The 24,889-nt window shown below is 30.7% G+C and overlaps 4 protein-coding genes and 1 long non-coding RNA gene across 12 annotated transcripts; 4 read left to right on the top strand and 1 right to left on the bottom strand.

Moving 5' to 3' along the window:
* The first annotated feature begins 3 nt into the window (after positions 1-3).
* On the top strand, positions 4-3,661 carry Vps26 (vacuolar protein sorting 26). The gene is made up of 6 exons (XM_033327222.2): positions 4-143; positions 249-392; positions 869-1,263; positions 1,352-1,458; positions 1,556-1,767; positions 1,839-3,661. The coding sequence occupies exons 1-6, from the start codon at positions 141-143 to the stop codon at positions 2,106-2,108; spliced, it is 1,131 nt and encodes a 376-aa protein (XP_033183113.1). The 5' UTR covers positions 4-140; the 3' UTR covers positions 2,109-3,661.
* A 949-nt stretch (positions 3,662-4,610) lies between these two features.
* Positions 4,611-8,551, top strand: LOC117153264 (motile sperm domain-containing protein 2). The gene is made up of 9 exons (XM_033327143.2): positions 4,611-5,006; positions 5,282-5,422; positions 5,520-5,697; positions 5,778-6,147; positions 6,234-6,309; positions 6,520-6,626; positions 6,711-6,911; positions 6,980-7,108; positions 7,183-8,551. The coding sequence occupies exons 1-9, from the start codon at positions 4,925-4,927 to the stop codon at positions 7,357-7,359; spliced, it is 1,461 nt and encodes a 486-aa protein (XP_033183034.1). The 5' UTR covers positions 4,611-4,924; the 3' UTR covers positions 7,360-8,551.
* LOC117153265 (uncharacterized) lies at positions 8,246-8,771 on the bottom strand. Its single transcript, XR_013059232.1, has 2 exons — positions 8,632-8,771; positions 8,246-8,496 (listed from the first exon to the last, which is right to left on the bottom strand). It is a non-coding gene; the product is annotated as an uncharacterized LOC117153265 (long non-coding RNA).
* LOC117153261 (uncharacterized) lies at positions 8,557-14,812 on the top strand. 5 transcript variants are annotated; one of them, XM_033327132.2, is made up of 13 exons: positions 8,557-8,926; positions 10,016-10,188; positions 10,262-10,485; positions 10,561-10,925; positions 11,010-11,179; positions 11,311-11,447; positions 11,525-11,675; positions 11,761-11,902; positions 11,996-12,268; positions 12,350-12,486; positions 12,731-12,870; positions 12,956-13,213; positions 13,297-14,812. In XM_033327132.2, exons 2-13 carry the CDS (start codon positions 10,059-10,061, stop codon positions 13,354-13,356), a joined length of 2,187 nt encoding a protein of 728 aa, XP_033183023.1. In that variant the 5' UTR covers positions 8,557-8,926; positions 10,016-10,058; the 3' UTR covers positions 13,357-14,812. The 5 variants fall into 5 exon arrangements, with proteins under 5 accessions (XP_033183023.1, XP_033183026.1, XP_033183024.1 ...); XM_033327135.2 differs by having other exon boundaries at positions 8,576-8,926; positions 12,755-12,870; XM_033327133.2 differs by having other exon boundaries at positions 8,693-8,786.
* A 3,783-nt stretch (positions 14,813-18,595) lies between these two features.
* On the top strand, positions 18,596-24,376 carry LOC117153262 (uncharacterized). 4 transcript variants are annotated; one of them, XM_033327138.2, is made up of 12 exons: positions 18,596-18,798; positions 19,914-20,086; positions 20,159-20,382; positions 20,456-20,820; positions 20,905-21,074; positions 21,200-21,336; positions 21,402-21,552; positions 21,637-21,778; positions 21,847-22,119; positions 22,201-22,474; positions 22,567-22,800; positions 22,888-24,376. In XM_033327138.2, the coding sequence occupies exons 2-12, from the start codon at positions 19,957-19,959 to the stop codon at positions 22,945-22,947; spliced, it is 2,160 nt and encodes a 719-aa protein (XP_033183029.1). In that variant the 5' UTR covers positions 18,596-18,798; positions 19,914-19,956; the 3' UTR covers positions 22,948-24,376. The 4 variants fall into 4 exon arrangements, with proteins under 4 accessions (XP_033183029.1, XP_033183028.1, XP_033183031.1 ...); XM_033327137.2 differs by lacking the exon at positions 18,596-18,798 and adding an exon at positions 18,904-19,479; XM_033327140.2 differs by lacking the exon at positions 18,596-18,798 and adding an exon at positions 18,970-18,987.
* Positions 24,377-24,889: the final 513 nt, after the last annotated feature.

Here is a 24,889-nt window from a genome sequence, read left to right as displayed (position 1 = left end):
TACAACTTTTCTCGTTTCTACGTGAAAAAATGTTGCCTTCGAGGATTTTTCATTGATTTCACACGTTGGTCTTGTTAACGCGAACACGATTACGATAGAACGTGCGATAATTTATACAAGCTCAAACTTTTTTACGAAAAATGGTATGTTACTTTTTGATTAGTAAATTCTTCGTCTTAGAACAGTTAAATCATTCGTTACGAAATTATAAGATATTCCCGATGTATCTACTTTATCTTTTTTTGTAGAGTTTCTTTGGGTTTGGTCAATCGGCTGATATAGAGATTACTTTGGATGGTGCAGAAACCAGGAAGACTGCAGACATTAAATCTGAAGATGGTAAAAAAGAGCGCCACTTGTTATACTATGACGGTGAAACCGTTTCTGGAAAGGTAAAAATCTTTTTTTAAACGAATAAATATAAATAAACTAAATGAAATATTTGTACAGAATGTAATCCATAACCTACGGTGTTTATTCGTAAACTCTAGACCAATAGCCGTATAAGATAAAATAAGAAATACTCAACATTGCGCTATTCTATATTAATTATTTATATTAATATTTAATAATTTATTTATTTTCGCACACTAATATTGTTATATATGCATATATTCCAAAAAATTACAGTATTTAACGTATATGGGTATATATATAAGAGAAAGACTGATATGTTTTAATATCTTTAAGTAAATATAATTATCTTATTTAATTTGATAAATTCAAACCATAGAACTATAATAGAATATATTTAAAAATAATTTCCTTTTTGTGAAACATGACTTTTAGTAGATAATGTCATAATGTAGTTTAAATCCTTCTTGAGAAGCAAATAAGGTTATATTAATTAATACACTATTATTTGCAGATTAATATTAGTCTCAGGAAAGCTGGTAAATTGGAGCATCAAGGTGTAAAAGTAGAATTTATTGGACAAATTGAATTATATTATGATAGAGGAAATCATCATGAGTTTACAAGTCTAGTTAAGGAATTAGCTAGGCCGGGAGAACTGACTCATAACACAGTATATACTTTTGAATTTGCAAATGTAGAAAAACCATTTGAAAGTTACACAGGATCTAATGTACGACTAAGATATTTTCTCAAAGTTACAATTGTTCGAAGACTTAGTGATATTGTTAAAGAACTTGAATTAGTCGTCCACACTCTTAGTTCCTATCCAGATATGAACAATCCTATTAAAATGGAAGTTGGAATTGAAGACTGTTTGCATATTGAATTTGAGTATAATAAAAGCAAGTAAGTTGCTTTGATGTAAAGTTTAATTATGTAACTCTTAATGCCTAATATTGAGTTTAAAGATTAACTTACATTTATATCTTTTCAGATATCATTTAAAAGATGTTATTGTTGGGAAAATATATTTTCTTTTGGTTAGAATAAAAATTAAACACATGGAAATTGCTATAATAAAACGGGAAACTACCGGTTCTGGTACAGTATAATTTTTAGATCTTTTTTCTCATAAAAATATTCATAATAATCTTTCTTATAATTTGAACACTATTATAAATAGAATATATATTTGCAGGTCCACATACATTTACGGAAAATGAAACTATAGCGAAATATGAAATAATGGATGGAGCGCCAGTCCGAGGCGAGTCTATTCCAATAAGAGTCTTTCTAGCAGGCTATGATTTGACACCTACAATGCGTGACATCAATAAAAAATTCAGTGTTAGATATTACCTTAATTTAGTTCTCATGGATGAGGAAGATCGTAGATATTTCAAACAACAAGTAAGTTGAATAATAAGCCTCTGATTTACTAACTTTTTATTGAGGTACTTTTTACAATTACATTTTTTTAGGAAATAACGTTGTGGAGAAAGGGAGAAAAAAGTAGGAAATCTCAAACCGCTTCACCACATATGCCATCGCATTTAGTATCAGCAGAGACAGGATTCCCACAAGGAGCTGCTCAGAATGGTCCACCATCCGTAACTCCATCAGTCCAATCAGGACAATTGCCATCCACTAACATTACCAATGTAGAGGATGCACAGGCACCAATAGAAAGCATGACACGCGAAGAAGGAGATGGTGAAGGTGCAAAAGAAGTTAATTCTGAAAGTAACTGAATTTTTGCATGCGAAACAGTTACTGAAGTCAATGGAAGTTTTACTAATTCAGAGAATGGGTAATAACTTCGCACAGAACTAGTAGTTTTAAACGAAACTCCTCTTCTACTGTAAAGAGAGATTGAATTTTAGCAACTACAAAAAATCGAAACATCTGCAAGTAAAGTTGTAAATATTTTGGATACCTATAAATAATGCGGATGATTAAATTGAATAAGTAGCCAATTATCGATCAAAATTTCAAATTATCAAGAGCTATAGATAACATACAGTGGTGTCTAATGGGACAGACTTGAAATAATTAAACAGAAAAAAATAATATAAAACAGAATAATACAACCATATAAAATGGATATTTATAAATGGACAGTTTAATAACTGAATATTTATCTGCGGTATATTCTTGAACAGTATCTGAATGTTACAGTGTTCAGAATATTTTATACAACCGTATTATGTGTTATATTCTCAAAGATCTTTATCAAAATCTTTTGTGTTATATTATCAAACCTCTCAAATGGTCAATTTCTGTCAGATGAGAGTTTTCTAAATCTGAAATGGATATACATATACTCACAATGGCTGCCCTATTTTAATCCATTCAACTAGTCTGCAACTAATATGGTAAAGGCACTGGGAGAAACGCTTTTATATATAATACACTATTATCGACATAATTTTTGAGAGAATGTGATTTTTTCAGCAGAAGATTTTTATTAATATTTGCAATAAATATCATTAATAAAATATGTTAAGATACAGGCACGGTATATAACGTAATATCGATAGTTCTGTCCCAATTATAGCATAATTGTATATACAAATCATTGAATTGTATATGCTAATTAATTTTTTAATAGAATTTTTATGCAGTTTCAAGAATCTTAATATAAATCATTGTAAGAAATACATGCCTTAGTATGCTTGTTCAATTTTTAGTATGCCTTTATTAATATAAGAGTGGACTACGATAGATTAAAAAATGGGATGGCTCCACATGTATTTATATATATATAAAACCATATTACAATATGTGTGTGGATATATACATGCATATATATGATTTTTAATGATAGTAGTCTTAGTATAAACTGAGTTATATATACACACACAAAAGTATCCACCTCTATTGTAATAATACTGAAACGTGTTCTATCAAGGCAGTATCATGATTGCTACCACGATGGAGGTAATATACCGGTATGAGAAAAATACCAATCGTTTTGTACAATTCTATGTTAACATGGGTTGACTAAAGAATCTTGTTAAAAAAGAAAAACTGCATAATAGTCAACCGCGTGTATTTCGAGAATTTTGTTTCATGTAAATTAAAAGTTTCATATTTCACGCCTTTGTTATTTGTTGACAAGAAAGATATATGTGTAAAAGAGAGAAAACAGAACTATTTGTGAATTATTTGACATGTCAAATATTGTATATACATATACATATTGTCATACGATATAAACTAGCTGCATATTTTAATGCCCACATAAATATATTATACATCGCATACAGTGTGCCATTGTGTGCACGTGTATCGGAAAACATTACTTCGTCTATGCATAAGTACTACACCCTTCCTATCGTTTTATATAAATCAGATATCATTAGATTTTTATTCTCGCTATCTATAACTTGTTTTTTATCTGAACGAAATAGGCATATCAAGTACAGATTTCACCATGACAAGTAAACTATGGATTTAAGTGCAATTAATTTTATGACGAATTTATGAAGGATGAAATCAACAAATACTAATGCAATAGAATTTTATAACGACAATTAAAACGTCGATTAAAATGTCCCTAGTTTTTCAAATCATTTCCCGTCTTTTTTTGGAATTATCTCGGTTATAAGCAAAATATTTAGAATTGACATTACGATTAAGTGCCTTCGTAAAGCACGATTAGTATTTCGAAAATTAAGGGTAAATATTTTATACATAAGAAGTTCTACTATTTAATTAATTAATAGAGCTCATTACTTTTTCTCTTCAAAAGCGTCTGTATTTTATGAAGTTACTATCTTTAACTATTGTTTGTAACTTTAATAATTTAATTATTAGAATCTTTAGTCCAAAATATTATTGTGTATATTAACAGACTATTGTAAAATTATAAGTGCAACAAAAATAGTTTTATATTCAAAATTTTTTTCTATTTATTTTCATAAACCTAAGTAAATTTAAAAAGTAATAAACCTAAATATATACAAATAATATAGTAATTAAAAATCAATTACCAATGATGTTAAAACGATTATAATTAAAAAAACATATTTTAAACTTATACATAAAACATAAATTTTACAATATTTAAAATTCTCTTGTAGTACAGTAACATTTAATATTTTAATGTACCACTGAATTTTATTATTTTATTTTCATTAACGAAGGACTCGTGTATTTCTCTGTAGTACATATTAGACGTGGGCATATGGAAATCAAGCTTAAATAAATATACGTACTGACAGCAAACCAATACGTAATAGTCTATAAGGAAATTATTCATAGATCATATTTTACAAATCAGACTTTGTGGCACTTCCGTAAAAAAATTAGAACTTACATCAAGTTCTCTTACGTCAGTATATGTTTAAGAAAAAGTGTGTTCCACACATAATTATAGAAGAAAGAATGTATGATTTCAATTAATTCAGTGTAAAGTCCAAAGATTCCGAACAGTATGCGCGTGTCTCTGCGCGCAGATCTGATGTCCGGATCCGGATAAACAATTATCGTGTCTGGTTATCGTATTAGTAGTTCACTGCCGGTTAAAGTGTTAGTGTTATAGTCATCAGCAGGTTAACCAAAGATGGAAGTACGAACAGAATTAATTACGGAACTTCGTGAAAAATTTTTTAAAAAGTTGGCTGACGAGGGACCACCAGATCCTAGTGTGTATATTTATTTTCATATCGTAAAAAGGTGTACTTTTTCTTTCCAATGGTATTTTGAAAAAACCTGACTAACTCACAGGGTAAAATTTAAGCTTAGTGTCATATACCAAAGCAATGTTTTCAATATGTATTCGATGAAAGAATAAGAATCATTTTTATGAATAATTTATGAAGCCTTTGTTCCACTTATTATTGTGTATTTAATTGATAAAATGTATAATACATAAAAATATTTATGATTCAATTAATCATTTAATTGAATCCAATTTCAGAATTTCACCCTGTTGATATTGCTAATGTAAACAATAATAACTGGTTAAAAAGATTTTTAGAGCACAATGAAAACAATATGCAAGACTCACTTAATATGTTATGGGAGACTTGCAGCTGGAGGAGTAAATTTGGCACAAATGGTATGGATAATATACATTCATATGTGCAGTTTTTTTAGTTGCTATGTATAAATTATATAAGTTTTAATGAAACTATTACAATATTATCCAATTACAGAGATTACAGAAGAGAATGTGATGAAAGAATATTTAAATAATGGATTGTGCTTTATTCATGGTAAAGACAAAGATGGTAAAACAATGTTTGTTATTAAATGTAAGTTACATACTAAAGGCAGTAAAGACTTTAGTCAATTGCAAAAGCTTGTTGTGTATTGGTTTGAAAGATTAGAAAGGTAAGATTAAATAATCTGTAATAAATTATTTAGATCAATTTGTTTTCAGAATTAATGTTATCTTTTCTATGATATTTCAGACAAACTAATGGCAATCAAATTTCACTTTTCTTTGATATGTCAGATACTGGTATTTTAAATATGGATATGGAATTTATCAAGTACCTGATCAACCTTTGTAAAAATTATTACCCCAATTTTTTGAATTATATCATTATTTTTGAAATGCCATGGATATTAAACACTGCATTTAAAATGATAAAGTCATGGTTGCCACCTAAGGCAATTCCAAAAATTAAATTTGTGCATAAAAGCAACATACATGAGTTGGTAGAACCTAGTGACATACTAACATGTTGGGGAGGTAGTAACGAATATACCTTCAAATTTGTACCGGAAGCACAAAATAATATAGATGCTACAATAAATGGAAAATTTGATAATAAGAAGGTATATAATTAATTAGTGGAAAAATAAATGTCAAATAATTCACAACTTCCTTTGAGAATTAATTTTTTATCTTTATGTAACTATAGGTACATTTTGCAGAAGGTTCTCCATTAACAGAACAATCTACAAGTAGTTTTGGAGATCAATCAAATGAAGAACAATGTAAGTAAAATTATACTTTTATAGGCATTATTAAATCATAGATGTAGAGATGATTCTTTAGAATTCTTTCTGATTTTTGTGTGAAATGGAAATTTTATTGTCAGAAAGAATTCATTTTTACATCTATTGTAAATATTGAAAATGTTTGCAAAGATAAAAGCTCTACTTTGATTCTTATACTTATAAATAATAATACTTATTCTTCTGCAGTATTATCAATTGAACCAGATGCATTTATATTTAATAAAGTAGGAAATGAAATTAGTGGAACAATTACAATTAAAAATGTGACTGTAGATAAACCTTTATCTTATAAGGTAAGATGAGTTTTTCTTCTATGATAAAATTTACGATATGATGTATATGGAACATAGCATAAATATTTTCTATTATATATGTAGGTAAAAACAACGTCGCCGGGAAAGTTTAAAGTACGGCTAAGTTCGGGAGTTTTATTACCTCAAGAACAACGCACGATTTCAGTCGTTGTACAACAAGAACATAATATGCGCAGTCTCTTTCATGTCGATAAATTCTTAGTTATGTGCCTTCCATTAAAAGATCCGAATGCATCGGCCCAAGAACTAGCAGTTTTATGGAAGGTAACACATCGATATATATTAATTATATAGACGTTTAATGTGTAATTGTTAATTTATGTTTTATTCAGTCTGAGAAACCAGCAGAGGAACATAAATTAAGATGTTGCGATGGTGGAATTACAAGTAATGAAACATCAAAATTACATTCTACCTCAGGCTTGTCAGAAACTGGTCAAATAGATATACTTTCCCGGAAAGTAAGGCAAAATAATGTGATTAAAAGTATGATATTAATGAACAGTATACTAATATATACATTGGTTACTTACAGATAGCACATTTGAAAGACAGTCATACAAAGTTGTACAATGATGTCGTTTTCTTGAAGCATTTATTATTCTTTTCTATGATAGTTACAATCATAATGGCCATAGTAGTTATTTATATTTTAAAAGTTGATATTAAAAATTTTATGGATCAACAAGTCTGTGACATGCATGGAATATAGGTTATTCAGATAGAAATTTATTTGATTTCTACATACACATAACACGAATTTTAATTGTTATATATTTATGTTTATGCTATAACTCTAATATTTTTAAATCGATCTTTCCTATTCATAGCTTATGTTTGTTTTTCGTTGTTTTTGCTAAAAAAGAATTATGTAAGATACGTATAAAACATGTTTTTATGTTATCAATATTAACATAAAAGAAATCAGTTGATGTTATATTTTGGGACGTTTGTGTATACTATTTAATATATTTAGGAAGTAAATATATTATTGTTATAAGAAAAAAATATAACAATTGGAATTATTTTTATAACGTTTTACACGTATTTCTACATACTATTTGTACAATTTATCTTCCTTGTAATTTATAATCTAATAATACAAATTATTTCAAACTAATCCTTTTATTTACATAGCTCATCTAATATCTTTAACTGGTTAATGAAACAATTATGGGAAGTTCGTTTTGTTTCATATACGTGATAAAACTGTTAATATCAAATGCATATAATATACCATATGTAAATATTTCATTCACGATAATTTTATAAAATGTATTAATAAACTATATATTTAAAAAAAGCAGTTTCTTACTTAATTATATACTTTTACTAAAAATCATTGTATTCTTTTATTTCAATATCATATTTGTTATTTTACTCACTAATTTATATGTATCATATAGTGTACTATCGTGTAATATCTGTTTACTTCAATGCAAATTCGTGAGATTAAAACTGTTACAATAAAAAACTGATTGAAAGGCAAAGACATTTTTTGTACCTTATGCTTGACAAAAAAAATTTTAATATTGTACCTAACAAATGTTCGAATAATTGCACATACATATGTATATAATTTTTTAATACTTAACATGTGATTGTATCGTCATTGTATATATTTTCTCATCAACGTACATCAGTTATTAATCATTTAGGAAAAAGTGATATTTCGCATAAGTAAATGGGTGTTGTTCTCCCCACTAAGATTTTAATCCTTGTTCCCACCTTAACTATGGCTTTCCCGCTCTTTTCGCATGGCGGTGGACTTTTTTTATTTCGTCGAATGCACCTCACCAGCAAGTATATCACATGAACTTACATCTCAGCATTATCAACGCTACATTTACTAGTAACAAAGTATTATTAAAGTAGTTTCACCGCCGTATACTTATAAACATGCTTCAGTGAGTGAAAACCGAATACATGAAAAAGGGAAAAAGTTAATTGGTAATATATAGGTAAAATTACTACCCGGAAGTACCTAAAAACGACAGTCGTCCGGTGTAAACATGACGAGTGATGCATGCCAGTGCGCAGCTATCAACGCGCAGCATTTGAACATTCGTAGTTCGATCGGCCATATTATCCTCCGGGTCTTACACAACGCCCTCACACGAACTTTCTCGACTTTACGAGGTAAGCGAATATTTAGAGGTTTCGAGCCGCAGGTGAACTTAGCACAAAGTGAAAACACGATTCCGTGTGAAGAAAGACAATTTTTGAAGGTATTTGAAGAGATCTGTGCTTGCCGGCCGCGAGCTGAACGCAAAAGATTGGTAAGTTATATCCAACACGTAGCAGAACGAACAGTATTCCCTTCCGTTGCGTCCTCCATATTGATGACAGCGCCGACGGTGATAATTTTCTGAAATTTTTGTCGTTAATGCCCCCTGTGTCCTGAAATCGAAAGCACCCGCGTTGTCTTAAAAGCTTTCCGACAGAATGCGCAACTTCGGAGCCTCCGATGTTTGACAAAAGTCCTCGGTTACGGAACCCTGGAGGTCCGCTACCCATTTCCACACGCTCCTTCACCCATCACGGCGCAATCACATTTTGCCCATGGCGTCATCATCGTTCGCATTACCCGCTTCGCGTGTTACATGGCGTTCCGCGGCAGCGTGCGTCGCTTCTGTCAATCCCGTTTGACTTTCCAATGATATAACACCGATACTCGATTACGAGGATTCCAACACATGGTCAATCCTATTAATTATTCGCTCTTGTCACCTCTGGTTCATCCGTATCTTCCGTACCTTCAATTTCTTTACAAGGATATATTTATTTTTCCTTAATTTCGCACCACTCATGATGCCTCGTGCATTCCCACTGATATATCAGTGATGATCGATGCAATTTCCGAATGCATGCACGTGTTTTCGAATGCTCTCGAAAGTAAAACCGATTACACTTGCGCATTCTTATGAAACGATTGTCATATTCTATGTATATGATGTTTCGACTCTACGTCGTTTCTGTAATAATTCGATAACTATGTAAATGATTCCATATATTCATGGATATTTACTCAAGTAGATCTTCGAATCTTTTTAATGCCAAAACTGCATATTGCAATGAGTGATTAGATATGTAGCTAAATATCTTCTTTACAATTAGATATAGTATGTATATATGTGTACATATATAGCACTATGTTGTCTATAAGTGATGATTATGTAGTTAGCATAAAATATAAAATTTTGTTTGCAATAGAATAACTCCATTAAATTTATAAAAAGATATACAAATGCGTAACTAATTACAATATGTTTTTATGACACAAAAAGTAAAATATATGGTAAACTATTTGAAAATTATACTTTTATTTACAAAGCATTCAATAAAAAATACATCTTTTGTTCTTTCAGATTAATGACAGAAAGTAGCCTTCTATGAGTTAATGATTTGACCATGACAACTAACGTAGCAACAATTAAGTTAGAAGAGGAGCAGGAATCTGTAACAGAGATACAGACATACTTAGAAACATTTAATAGAGAAATAGAAGGAGGTCAAGGGGAGCAATTGCAACATGTACAGTGTTAGTATTTTCAAATGAATTTTCTATATTTACCTTAGAAGGAACAAGCTTCTATTAAAACTTTAGCTTATAGTGCAACAAGTGGAAGGACTGTCTGGTGGAGAAGAAGGTGGAACTTACTTTGTTGACCAATCTGGTCAATATTACTACCAAGCAAATAATGATGAAACACCTGTCATGACACAGGTTCAAATTCAAGAAGTAGAAGAAGCAGATGTAAATAATGATGGAGAAGCACCTCAAGAAGAACAATACCATGAAATTGAAGAATTAGAAAATGTTGATGGTGATGAAGATGTAAGGGAAATTATCTTTGTTCATGGAATGTCATACTGGTATACCATTGCTATGAAAGAATATTGTTTTTCATAGGGCCAGGTAACGAGTAATGGAAATAATGAGGTTGTAATAAACTCTGGAGATGCGTATCAAACAGTAACTATTGTACCATCTGATACCAATCCTGGTGAAGTCAGTTATGTACTAATAGTTCAGCAACCTGATGCTGAGGATAAGGAAAGCAAACCAATAGCACGAGAAGGAACAGAAGGTGAAGAAGGAGAAGGAGAACAAGATCTTACAGTTTATGATTTTGAAGATAATGAAGATAATGAAGTACCTGTGGAATCAGAAGTAGAAGATGACAAAACTAAGATTGTGAAAATTTTACCTAAAAAGTCCCAAACTGTCACTCAAGCTCATATGTGTAATTACTGTAACTACACAAGTCCAAAACGGTAATTTTTTAGTTTGTTTTAAATTATACCATAATCAAAATTTGACTAACTTGTAAACAATTTCTTAATCTGCATATGATGTAGATATCTGCTATCACGACATATGAAATCACATTCTGAGGAAAGGCCACATAAATGTAGCGTTTGTGAAAGAGGATTTAAAACTCTGGCCTCGCTTCAAAATCATGTTAATACACATACTGGGACCAAGCCACATCACTGTAAATTTTGTGATAGTGCATTCACAACCTCTGGTGAGTACAAAATATTTATAAACTCTTTATATCTTTTTTCATTTGATAAGCATTTGACTTTGAATTATTAAAAGAAACAAGTAGCATTGAAGTGCAGAAACATAGTAATCATCATTAGTATTAATTTATAGGTGAACTTGTTAGACATGTTCGATATAGACACACACATGAAAAACCACATAAATGTCATGAATGTGACTATGCATCTGTTGAATTGTCTAAACTCAAACGTCATATTCGGTGTCATACAGGCGAACGTCCATATCAGGTATATCATATGTTCATATAAAAAGCTTAAAAAGCGTTATTCACAACCATAAAATTATCATTACATTTACATTACAGTGTCCGCATTGTACATATGCAAGTCCTGATACTTTCAAACTAAAACGCCATTTGCGCATACATACAGGAGAAAAACCATATGAGTGTGATTTTTGTCAGGCAAGGTTTACTCAGTCTAACAGCTTAAAAGCTCACAAACTGATACATAACGGTATGTTGATACTTTATATGTTAAAGGTTGTTACATTTGTTATGTAATTTTCTTTCATTTATGGTTATAATAATATGTGTTATAGTTGGTGACAAGCCAGTGTTTCAGTGTGAATTATGTCCAACGACGTGTGGAAGAAAAACAGATCTCAGAATTCATGTACAAAAATTACACACCTCTGACAAACCTTTGAAATGTAAACGCTGTGGAAAATCATTCCCAGACAGGTATGTGGCAAAGACTGGGCTGTATAATAGCTACAAAAGTGAAAATATTATATGTTGCAAACACAAAACATATAATGTATTTTACCATTGTAGATATAGCTACAAATTGCATAGTAAAACTCACGAAGGAGAAAAGTGTTATAAATGTGATTTGTGTCCATATGCTTCTATATCCGAGCGTCATCTCGAGAGCCACATGTTAATTCATACTGATCAAAAACCATATCAATGTGATCATTGCTTTCAATCATTCAGACAAAAACAACTTCTCAAACGGCATTATAATTTATATCATAATCCTACTTATGTCCCCCCTCCGCCACAAGAAAAGACACATCAATGCCCTGAATGTGAACGACCGTTTAGGTATGTAATATTTGTGATACACTTATGAAGTGAAGATATGGAGGAGAATACAGTTGAATGCCTACGTATTTTGTTTTTCAGGCATAAAGGGAATCTTATTCGACATATGGCTGTTCATGATCCGGAATCATCTCTTCAAGAAAAGCAACAAGCATTGAAGATGGGTAGACAGAAAAAGATTCAAATTATAGATGGACAGAGAGTCGAGGTCATGACAGGTAAAGTTTCATCAAACTTGCAAGGCAGAACAAGGAAACTTGGTTCATTTATATGTGTATAATTAGGAACAAGTCGCAAATTTGATATTTCTAAAACAATATTTAAATTTTGTGAATGAAGCAAATTGTACTACACATATATAATGAATGAATAGTCATAAAATATTGTAATCACAGGGACACTTACTCAATGATCTGTATTCAGGTCATTGACTAATATCCATGTGTTGTGTTATAATAACAGGTGATTTAGCTACTAAACTTAAAGGTTACGAAGATGAAGAAGAAGATGAAGAGGATATGATGGCGGTCGAAGGAAGTGATGGTCAACAATATGTTGTATTGGAAGTTATACAGCTAGCTGACAATCAAGGAACTGATCAAGTGTGTATTATAACAAACGCTAAAAAAATATTAGTTCATTATGTTTATGTATGAATATAATTCTGATTGTTCCACCTTTGTTTAGCAAATGGCCGTAGTAGCCAGTGAAGACGGAGATTTGATGATGCAAGATCCTTTGAGTCAAGAAAGTGGGATCGTAACTGGTACAGGCGAAGAAGGAGATGAAGCAGAAGAAGAGGAAGAAGAAGAAGAAGAAGAAGAAGAAATGGAAATGAATGAATTAAAAATGGAAGCAGGAACTGCTATGAAATCTTCATCTCAGAACACACAAAGTGATCCAAAATTACAGAAGGAAATGGAAACTTGTTTCGGTTTTGACGAGGTAAGCGAATTTAATCTTTTACCGCTTTCACAAATTGCCATTTATAGATATGATTTATTATGATGTGAATTTTTGAATATTAGGAAGAGGAAGAAGAAGATGGAGCCAATGGTAATATAAATATATTGCAGACTATTTCGTAATATGAAAAATGAATGCGACAAAATCTATCTATGTAATAGTCAAATGTTTTATCTGTTTCGCAGTAACACCGTACATACTGCGAGTACTGTTTAATATTATTTAAAGACTCTGTGAATAGCTCCAATGGAGCCAATTTTCGGGGCCAGCGTGGTCCATACGCATGGTACAAGAACATTTTTTGCCACTAGTGCATTAGATGTATGTAATAATTTATGAAAAAACAGTAGTTCTATAATTTAGTGAAATATAAAGCGAATGTACAATTATAATAATGTAATTAATATTAGTTTACTTTGTTATCAGTAAAATTTGCTTTAAAAAATCGTAACTCAACAAAACCGTCACTAATGCATTCGGATATATTATTAACATAGGTTGACCTAATAGTTTTAAACCAGTCATTTAGTAAATGTTAACATAAGAACATAGAATGTAGTAATACATTTCCATTGATTGATTATTGTTGGTATGTGGTTAATGGAACTAAAATTACGGAACAATGCGAGGCTGCAATGTATATATATGCTTACCATTACATTTCATTTTATGGATAAACATCATATTCTATAAATAACTAGAGGAAAGACAAGCGGTAAATTTAATAGTGATGATCGAGTTTTAAGTTATTTAATATGAATGATATCTGCATATATGTAGGAATGTACATAATAAGAAATTCGTATTGCAGCATAAAAAGTTAGAAATTTTTCATTGATCTAGCAGATGTTACATTTGTGATTGTATAGAAGTATTTCATAATATTAATAAACAATCATTCTATAAATAAGTACCTATATATAATATTAATGACCATGACTATCAGGTCAAATTTTTTGTGGATACAGGATAAGGTATGAATGGCGGAAAGTATCTTGATATTAAGAGAACTGTAATGATTATTAGTATAATTATAATAATTTTTTATTCATCTTTTTTAATTACGTTTCCTTTAGAACATTACATGTTTAGGCTGCACCTTCTTTTCCATATTGATTGCAACTATAACAAAATGCAAATAGACTAGTAAGAAAATATTACATATGATTGTAAACAGTGATGAAGCTTTTAATTCATTGAATCCTTTTGCATTCTATCGATTTGTGACAGTTTAACTTCTTGTATAATTTTGTGATTGCGCAGCATTCAGAAACATCCATTTCCTATCTATATGGATTACATGTAGACTTCTCTTATGTAGCCAATTTCTTGTAAATGTAATCTTACACGCAATTTTTCATAAACTGTCGCACGTAAGTTATTCTATATAAATCGTTAATGTAATTGATGCTGTAAAAACAATGTAAAAATTTTGTACGCTCTTGTACACTTTTTATACAATTGTAATTGAGCAATTGATAATTGTGTGCTATTTAAGCCGAAGCACTTTCATACAATATCCCAAAGAAAAAATGGTGTAGCATCTTCTTTATAATAAACATTATGTTGTCGACGATACTTGCGCATATTATTTCTGTTGATAAATTATCATTTCGTTATTTGTTAGGAATTAAATTGTTCAACGCACACATTATTCCGAGCAACGCATAGAACTACAGGATCCAATTGTTATATTTTGGATCGTTTATGTATGACATTTAATATATTCAGAAAGTAAATGCATTATTATTGTAAGAAAAATATGGCTAATTGGAATTACTTTTATAATGTTTCATACATATACCTACATATTATTTATACGATTTATCATCCTTGTAATTTATAATTTAGACACATTATTTCAAATCAGTTATTTTATTTACATAACTCATCTAATATGTTAAACTGATTAATGATAGAATTGTAGTCTTTTTTATGTTAAATACACGTGATAAAATTCGTATAGTATCACATTCATATAATATTATGTATAAATATTTCATTCACGATAATTTTATGAAATAAATAACAAGCTATATACTAAGAAGCTAACAAGCTACATACTTCATGAAAACAGTCTATTACTGAATCATATATTTTTAAAACAAGTCATAGTATTTTTTTATTATAATATATTTATTATAACAGTTGCCAATTTACACCTATCGAAGTATATTTACCTACAAGTAATAAATCTATATGTTCTGCATTGCAATCTATTTATTTCCATGCAATACATGAGATTACAACTGCTATAATAAAAAAGTGATTAAAAATAAAAATAATTTTGCATCTCTTCCTCTACTTTTATTACATCATCAACATTTTATAATAAACAATATATGAAAACAATATAAAATCAATTGTTTTATTAAAATTAAATATGTCAATTTGTAAAAACAAGATGTGTCAACTATGCATTCAAAAGAATTTAATATTATATCTAACGAATACCCAAATAATTATAATATATACATATATAATATACTATCTGCCCACTCGCGGCTTCGCTAGCACAGTATTTGAATTATATTTATTAGCCTCTAGTTGAATACTCTTTAAGTATCTAATTTTGAAAACTGGTCAAATACGTGTTCGTTTATTTTTAATGAGTTCATATGCCGAATTTCACATCATTAACTTTAATAGACATAGAAATACGATTATTCTGTAAAACAAATTTTACCCTCTTCTTACCACCTCTGGGGTTAGGTTCCGTATTTAAGTATACGAAATGAACTTATATTTCCAATTATCAATTTACGTTTGTCGATAACCTCGTATTATTAAATGAATTTAACCATTGCATGTTCAAACATACTTTAGTAAGTGAAAACTGAATGCATAGAAAAAGGAAAAAGGTAAGATCTAGATAGGTTTAACTCCTGAGTCTACCTAAAAAGATAGTTGTCCAGCGTGTCAGTGTGTAGTTACTAATGCGCAGTATTTAAAGGACTTCCACGATTTGAACATTCGTACTTCTATCGGCCACATAGTTTTCCGAGTAGTATACAACGCCCTCACACGAACGTTTTCAACTTTACAAAGTAAGCCAATATTTGGATATTTTGTGTTCCACGATTCCACGATTCCACGATTCCATGTGAAAAAAGACGATTTTTAGCGGTATTTGAGGAGACTTTTGGCAAATGATTGCAAAGTGGACGCAAAAAGCTCCACTATCTATCACTAATCCATTTTCAGCACGCAGCATATAGCAGAACGAACGTTACTCCTTCTATTGCGTTTTCTAGATTGATGACAGCGCCGACGATGATAATTTTCTGAAATCTTTGTCTTCGGAATCTCCGGAAAAAAACTTAATATTTAAAAAGTTATGAGCTGGCAAAGTGGGTGCTGCCAAAGATGGGGTGTCGTGGCGTGCATGATATCAACCCTTCTAGTCATTTGAAACAAAAAAAGTGAACAGATTCTTAATTAGTATGGATGCCGCTATCGTCTGAATCTTGGAAAAGTCAATACAACATTTTAAAAATAGTAATATTAATTAAAAAAATAGTAATATTAAAGATTTTGAGCTGAGCGTAGTCCGGACGATAGAGAAGTATATAAGGAATATTCAGACCAAATTTAAAATAAATCGGTTCATTAGAACTTGAGATATCGTGCACGCCAACTCGAAAAAAGTAGTTTCGAGAAAAACGCGTTTAAAGTTTTGAGACAAGTTTATTCGGACAACGTCTACCGTCTACTGTTCATTTGTTCTGGTCGGATCGAAGCAGATGCTGCGTCACAAAAATGGCTGTAACTCATAAAATAATTGAAATTTTGAAAAATCCTTTTAAGGGCATATTCTTGAATGTCTAAACTTTGGAAATATGAAAAACAAATTTTCGATTTTTTCAAATTTCTAGACCAGAATACCCCCTTAATATCACAAATTATTTAATATTAATTCTTTTATTTAAATAGCTCATTAATACTTTCAACTGATTAATAAAGCAATTATAGAAAGATCTTTTTATGTTATATACACAATAAAATTCTTGGTATCAAATTCATATAATATAGCACACGTAAATATTTCATTCACAATAATTTTATAAAATGTGTTAATAAACTGTACTATTTTATGAAAACAGTTTATTACTTAATTATATACTTTTTATAAAAATCATGGAATTCTATTATTACAATATTACATTTATTATTTAAGTTGCTAATTTACACTTACCAAATAGTGTATTTATACACAATAAATGTCCAGCATGTTCACGTTATTAGTTCTCGACGTGTTTCTCTTAAACGATGAGTATGAAGAAAAAATGAAAAAGAAAAAGATAAATAATTCAAAGTGACAAACTATATATTCATGATAATATCTTTTTGCAAATGTAAAAGTGCATATGTATTTTGCTGTTAGTCGTCTCTGCGAAAAATAGTATTAGAGTAATATCGTCTAAAAATAATTAATTTAAAAGATATTCTAACTTTAATTTTGTGGAATTTATCATACATAAGACAAACAAAACATAAACACAAAAGTACTGTGTCTCGTTTTCCCTTGTTTTCATATGATATTCTACAAAATTAAAGCTAAAATATCTTTTAAATTAATCAATTTTCGACCGTATTATCCTAATACTTTTTTTTCATAGAATGATGAGAGATTTCGATATGTATAAAACAAAAGGTTTCCATTTAAAAAGAAGGTCATCTGCAAAATGTACATACATATTACAAAAGTGATTGAAAGTCGATATTTTTTGTACCTTATGCTTGACCTCCATTACATCATTAAAATTATGCAAAAATTGTAATATTTCAATTTGTAAAAATAAAATATGTGCCAATTGTTTGAAGAGATTTTAACAATGCATCTAATAAATGTTCGATTAATTACAGCATACATATGTATGTATATAATATTTTAATATCCAACATACAAAAGAAAACAATGGTGACGTTATCATTGTATATGTATTTTGCTCATCAAAGTACGTCAGTTACTAACCATTTAGGAAAAAATAACAATATTTCATATAAGTAAATAGGTGTTGGTCACATCACTAAGATTTTTAGTTTCTTTTCTCTCTTAGCTACTTTCATATGGCATCAGATATTTTTTTCTTTTATAAAGTCTAAGTATCTTCACTCGCAAGTATGAGGTCGTTAAAATCTCGATTTTATCAAGCTACGTTTACCAATAGCATCGTATTATTAAACAAACCGTGGCATGCTCAAACATGAAAACCGGATGCATAGAAAAATGAAGACATCAATTGGTAAGATCGGGTAAGATCTAGGTAAGTTTAATGTCCGGAAGTACCTAGAACGACAATCGTCCGGCGCCTCAGTGCGCAGTTACCAACGCGCAGTATTTGAACATTGGTAGTTCGATCGGCCATATTGTCCTCCGGATCATATACAACGCCCTCACACGAACGTTTTCGACTTTACGAGGTTAATGAATATTTGGAGATTTTGTGTTGTAAGTGAACTTAGCATAACGTGAAAACACGATTCTGTGTGAAGAAAGACGGTTTTTAGTGGCATTTGAAGAGACCTGTGTCAGCCAGTCGTGAGCTAAACGCAAAAGATTGGTAAGTTATATCCAGCACGCAGCAGAACGGATAGTACACCCTTCCGTTGCGTCCTCTACATTGATGACAGCGCCGACGGTGATAATTTTCTGAAATTTTTGTTGTTAATGCCCCCTGTGTCCTGTCATCGAAAGCATCCGCGTTGTCTTAAAGCTTTCCGACAGAATGCGCAACTTCGGAACTTCCGATGTCTGACGAAAGTCTACGGTTTGAAAACCGTGGAGGCCTGCTACGAATTTCCACATGCTCCTTAAGCACGCAATCACATTTTGCCCATGTCATCATCCTCGTTCGCATTACCCGCTTCGCGAGTTACATGGCATTTCGCGGCAGCGTGTGTCGCACCTATCTTTCAATCTTGTTTGACTTTTCAATGATATAACACTGATCCTCGATTACAAGGATTCCAACGCATGATGAATTGAATCACTTTCGATCCCTGTCATTCATTCGCTCTTTCGTATCTTCAATTTCTTTACCTCAATGTATTGATTTTCCTTTAATTTTGCACGATTCATGATTCATGACGTCTTGTGCTTTCCCACCGATAGACTAGTGTTGATCCCATATTTCGGCTATTTCCGAATATTCTTATGTATTCACGTGTCTTCGGATGTACTCGAATGCAAAACCACTTACACTTATGGATTCTTGCGACACGAATATTGTCATATTTCATTTGTATGATGTTTGGACTTTATAGCGTTCCAATAATAATTCGATAACTATTTAAATGATCTCATCCTTAATGATATTTATTTATATAGATATTTGAAGTTTTTTATTTTGAGAACTATATGTTGCACGATGTATTTTTTAATTTTCAAGTCATAAGTGATTGAATATATACATAAATACTCTCTTATCAATTAGATGTAGTATATATGTGTATACATTAGTATTATGTTTTTTTAGAATGATTGTGTAGTTAGCTTAAATTACAACTTTTTTTTTAACATAGAGACCTATTGAAAATTTGTAAGAAAATATGCAAACACATATTTAATTTTAAGTTTTTTTGCTAAAATAATTAATAATATAAGGTAAACTGTATAAAAGTAATAGCTTTATTTATTTAAACCATTGAATAAAAAATACATTTATTGTTGTTTTAGACTAATGAGAGAAAGTACACTTTTATGAGTTAATGATTTGACCATGACAAGTAATGTAACAACGATTAAGTTAGAAGAGGAGCAAGAATCTGTAACAGAGATACAGACTTACTTAGAAACATTTAATAAAGAAATAGAAGGAAGTCAAGGAGAGCAATTACAGCATGTACAGTGTTAGTATTTACAAATAAATTCTCTATATCTTTTACAAAAGGCTATATCTTTATTAAAACTTCCTATTATAGTGCAACAAGTGGAAGGATTGTCAGGTGGTGAAGAGGGTGGAACTTACTTTGTTGATCAATCTGGTCAATATTACTACCAAGCAAACAATGATGAAACACCTGTGATGACACAGGTACAAATCCAAGAAGTAGAAGAAGCAGATGTACAAAATGAAGAAGAAACACTTGAAGAAGAAGAATTCCATGAAATTGGAGAATTAGAAAATGTTGATGGTGATGAAGATGTAAGCAAAATTATCTTTGTTCATGGAGTGCCATGGTTATGTCATTACTATGAAAATATACTGTGTTTTATAGGGGCAGGTAGTTAGTAATGGAAATAATGAGGTTGTAATCAATTCTGGAGATCCGTATCAAACAGTTACTATTGTACCATCTGATACTAATCCTGCTGAAGTCAGTTATGTACTAATAGTTCAACAACCAGATGATGAGGATAAGGAAAGCAGACTGGTAGAGCAAGAGGGAACTGAAGGTGAAGAAGGAAAAGGAGAACAAGATCTTACAGTTTATGATTTTGAAGATAATGAAGATAATGAAGTACCTGTGGAATCAGAAGTAGAAGATGACAAAACTAAGATTGTGAAAATTTTACCTAAAAAGTCCCAAACTGTTACTCAAGCTCATATGTGTAATTACTGTAACTACACAAGTCCAAAACGGTAATTTTTTAGTTTGTTTTAAATTATACCATAATCAAAATTTGACTAACTTGTAAACAATTTCTTAATCTGCATATGATGTAGATATCTGCTATCACGACATATGAAATCACATTCTGAGGAAAGGCCACATAAATGTAGCGTTTGTGAAAGAGGATTTAAAACTCTGGCCTCGCTTCAAAATCATGTTAATACACATACTGGGACCAAGCCACATCGTTGTAAATTTTGTGAAAGTGCATTCACAACTTCTGGTATGAAATATTTATAGACATCTTCTTCCTTGCTTTTTCGATAATAATTTGTCCTCCTATTATTAAACAAATAAAAAATATTGGAATACAGAGGCACAATAATCATTACAGTATTAAATTTATAGGTGAACTTGTTAGACATGTTCGATATAGACACACCCATGAAAAGCCACATAAATGTCCTGAATGTGACTATGCATCTGTCGAATTGTCTAAACTTCATCGTCATATTCGGTGTCATACAGGCGAACGTCCATATCAGGTATATTGTATACTTATACCTTAAAAAGTGTTAATTACGACCATAAAATTATTATTACATTACAGTGTCCGCATTGTACATATGCAAGTCCTGATACTTTCAAGCTAAAACGCCATTTGCGCATACATACGGGAGAAAAACCATACGAGTGTGATTTTTGTCAAGCAAGATTTACTCAGTCTAACAGCTTAAAAGCTCACAAATTGATACATAATGGTACGTTGATACTTTACATGTTAAAAGTTGTAAATTTCGTTATGTAATTTTTTGCTATTCTGTTTATGATAATATATGTTATAGTTGGGAACAAGCCAGTCTTTCAATGTGAATTATGTCCAGTAACTTGTAGGAGAAAAACAGATCTCAGAATTCATGTACAAAAATTACACACCTCTGATAAACCTCTGAAATGTAAACGCTGTGGAAAATCATTCCCAGATAGGTATGTGGGGAACACTGGGCTGTTATATATTCCAAACATAAAATATATAATGTATTTTACCATTCTAGATATAGCTACAAACTGCATAGTAAAACTCACGAAGGGGAAAAGTGTTATAAATGTGATTTATGCCCATATGCTTCTATATCCGAGCGCCATCTCGAAAGCCACATGTTAATTCATACGGACCAAAAACCATATCATTGTGATCATTGCTTTCAATCATTCAGACAGAAACAACTTCTTAAGCGGCATTGTAACTTGTATCACAATCCTTCTTATGTTCCTCCTGCACCTCAAGAGAAGTCACATCAATGCCCTGAATGCGAACGGTCATTCAGGTACGTAATATTTGTTGTGCACATATTACGTAAAAATACAGAGGAAAATACAGTTGTATGCATATAAGTTTTGCTATTTAGGCATAAAGGAAACCTAATTCGACATATGGCTGTGCATGACCCAGAGTCATCCATTCAAGAAAAGCAACAAGCATTGAAGATGGGAAGACAGAAAAAGATTCAAATAATAGACGGGCAAAGAGTAGAGGTCATGACAGGTGATTTAGCTACTAAGCTTAAAGATTATGAAGAAGAAGAAGATGAAGATGATGTGATGGCAGTGGAGGGAAGTGATGGTCAGCAATATGTTGTATTGGAGGTTATACAGCTAGCTGACAATCAAGAAACCGATCAAGTATGTGTTATAAGCAATGCTAAAAGCATATTAGTTCATAATGTTTATGTACACATTTGTATATAAAATATAATTTTTTCATTCTTGTTTAGCAAATGGCTGTTGTAGCTAACGAAGATGGAGATTTATTGATGCAAGATCCTTTGAGTCAAGAAAGTGGAATTGTGACTGGTAAAATCGAGGGAGGAGATGAAGTAAAAGAAGAAGATATAGAAATAGATGAATTGAAAATGGAACCAGAAACGTGTACTAAATCTTTATCGCGGAACATGCAAAGCGATCCAAAATTACAGAAAGAAATGGAAACATGTTTTGGTTTTGACGAGGTAAGTAAATTTTATTTTTTATGGTCTTTATGATTTGCCATTTAAAGGCATGATTAATTATGACGTGAATTTGTTATATTTATTCAGGAAGAGGAGGAAGAAGAAGAAGCCAATGATAATATAAATATATTGCAGACAATTTCTTAATAAAAAAACATGAATGTGAGGAAATTTATTTATGTAATAGTCAAATGTCTTATCTTTCTCGCAGTAACAGTGTATGTTCTGTGAGTGCTGTTTAATATTATTTAAAGACTCTGTGAGTAGCTCCAATGGAGCCAATTTCCGGATCCAACGTGGTCTATACGAATAGTACAAGAACATCCTTTGCCATTAGTGTGTTAGACATACGTAATAGTTTATGAAGAAACAGTTTTGTGATTTAGTAATATATAAAGTGAATGTACAATTATATTAGTTGTGCAAGAAAGTAATGGCAAATTTTTACTCGGTAATATACACGCGTTGCCAATTTACGGTCATTACTTTCGTATGCACCTAATTATAATTTTAATTCATTTTCTGTCAAATTTGTGCTTTGAAAATTTTAAATCAGCGAAACCTTTGCAGATAAGATCGGATATATCATCAATATAGATTGATCTAATATTTTTAAATCAGTCATTTAATAAACGTTAACAGAAAAACATAGAATGTAGCAAAGTGTTGACATTGGGTGATTCGTTCATTGTTGATATATGGTTAATGGAACTGAAATTGCAGAATCATGCGATGCTCCAATGTATATACATACTTGCCATTATATTTCATTTTATAGGTAAACATCGTATTCTATAAATAATTAGAGGGAATATAAGTGGTAAATTTAACGATCGATCGAGTTTTGTGTTATTTAATATGAATGATGTCTGCATATTTATAGGAATGTACATAAGTAATATATAATGCAACAAAAAAAGAATTAGAAATTTTTCATTGACTTGAGAGATGTTACATTTGTGATTGTATAGGAGTATTTTATAGTAATAATACACGGTTTTTCTGTGAATAAGTAGAATGAATATTAATGATGTACTGTTAACGATTATGATTATAAGATCAAGTGTTTTGCGGATATAAGATAAAGTATGAATGACATAAAGTAATTTGAAGTTAAATGTAATCTTATAATTATTATAATTATAATAATTTTTTATTTCTCTTTTATTAATTACATTCTCTTCAAAACATAGAATTTTTAGAATACACCTTTTTTCCACGTTGATCGTAACCATTATAGCAAAACATGAATATACTAATAAGAAAATAGTACGTATGTTTGTAAACAAGGACAAAACTTTTAAACAATTGAGGTTTTTTGCGTTTTGTTGACAGATCAAACTATTGTATAGTTTTTTGATCGAGCATCCACAAAACGACTATTTCCTATCAATCCAATATCAAGAGAAATTGACATTGTAAAATCCTTGTAAAATTGTATATACAATAGTATATACAATTGTAAATGACCAGTTGCTAATTTTGTGCTATTCAAATCGGAGCACTATCGTACAATATCCCAAAGAAAAAGTGGTGTAGCATGTTCTCTATAATAAACATTTTATCTTCGACGATACTTGCGCACATTATTTCCGTCCATGAATTATCGTTTCGATATTTGTTAGAAATTCAATTATTCATTATACACATCATACCTATTACTCCGAGGAACGCGTATAAACGTTCTAACACAACCGTTATTTGCTTTGTATCCTGTAAATAATCGGTGAAACGTTTGCTCTCACCTTTAACGATATTAGGAAAAGCCGCACCCAACTGCACCCCCTGCGGTCGTTAACCCTGTACATATATACGTATTATATCGTCTCGTTTATCAGGGTACATTTATAGAACACGCGATAGTCTACGGTTCATAAGAAGTGAATTCTTTTGTATTTACAATTACTACATTAAAAGCGAGTGATAACAAGTGAGGAAAAATACAACTATATATTGTTAATTAATCTAGAGTTGTACTAATTTCTAAGATATATATATATATATATATATATATATATATATATATATATATATATATATATAAAAGATAATATCTACTTCTGCGATCAATTTTTGACAATACACGTGT

This window comes from Bombus vancouverensis, chromosome 1 (genome assembly GCF_051014615.1).
Source record: "Bombus vancouverensis nearcticus chromosome 1, iyBomVanc1_principal, whole genome shotgun sequence".
In the NCBI taxonomy this organism is placed as follows: Eukaryota; Metazoa; Arthropoda; class Insecta; order Hymenoptera; family Apidae; genus Bombus; species Bombus vancouverensis.
Note: the sequence above shows the minus strand (reverse complement) of the source record. Positions and strands in the feature narration are given on the sequence as shown.

Bases quoted from the DNA above. Each gene is read 5' to 3' on its own strand.
- LOC117153262 (XM_033327138.2), top strand. From the start codon at position 19,957: ATGACAAGTAATGTAACAACGATTAAGTTAGAAGAGGAGCAAGAATCT. The intron at 20,087-20,158 runs GTTAGTATTTAC...TTCCTATTATAG, and splicing joins GCAATTACAGCATGTACAGT to TGCAACAAGTGGAAGGATTG. The intron at 22,801-22,887 runs GTAAGTAAATTT...ATATTTATTCAG, and splicing joins CATGTTTTGGTTTTGACGAG to GAAGAGGAGGAAGAAGAAGA.
- LOC117153264 (XM_033327143.2), top strand. From the start codon at position 4,925: ATGGAAGTACGAACAGAATTAATTACGGAACTTCGTGAAAAATTTTTT. The intron at 6,627-6,710 runs GTAAGATGAGTT...TTATATATGTAG, and splicing joins ATAAACCTTTATCTTATAAG to GTAAAAACAACGTCGCCGGG. The intron at 6,912-6,979 runs GTAACACATCGA...TGTTTTATTCAG, and splicing joins AACTAGCAGTTTTATGGAAG to TCTGAGAAACCAGCAGAGGA.
- Vps26 (XM_033327222.2), top strand. The intron at 1,264-1,351 runs GTAAGTTGCTTT...ATATCTTTTCAG, and splicing joins TTTGAGTATAATAAAAGCAA to ATATCATTTAAAAGATGTTA. The intron at 1,459-1,555 runs GTACAGTATAAT...ATATATTTGCAG, and splicing joins ACGGGAAACTACCGGTTCTG to GTCCACATACATTTACGGAA.
- LOC117153261 (XM_033327132.2), top strand. From the start codon at position 10,059: ATGACAACTAACGTAGCAACAATTAAGTTAGAAGAGGAGCAGGAATCT. The intron at 11,180-11,310 runs GTGAGTACAAAA...ATTAATTTATAG, and splicing joins TAGTGCATTCACAACCTCTG to GTGAACTTGTTAGACATGTT. The intron at 11,676-11,760 runs GTATGTTGATAC...TATGTGTTATAG, and splicing joins TCACAAACTGATACATAACG to TTGGTGACAAGCCAGTGTTT.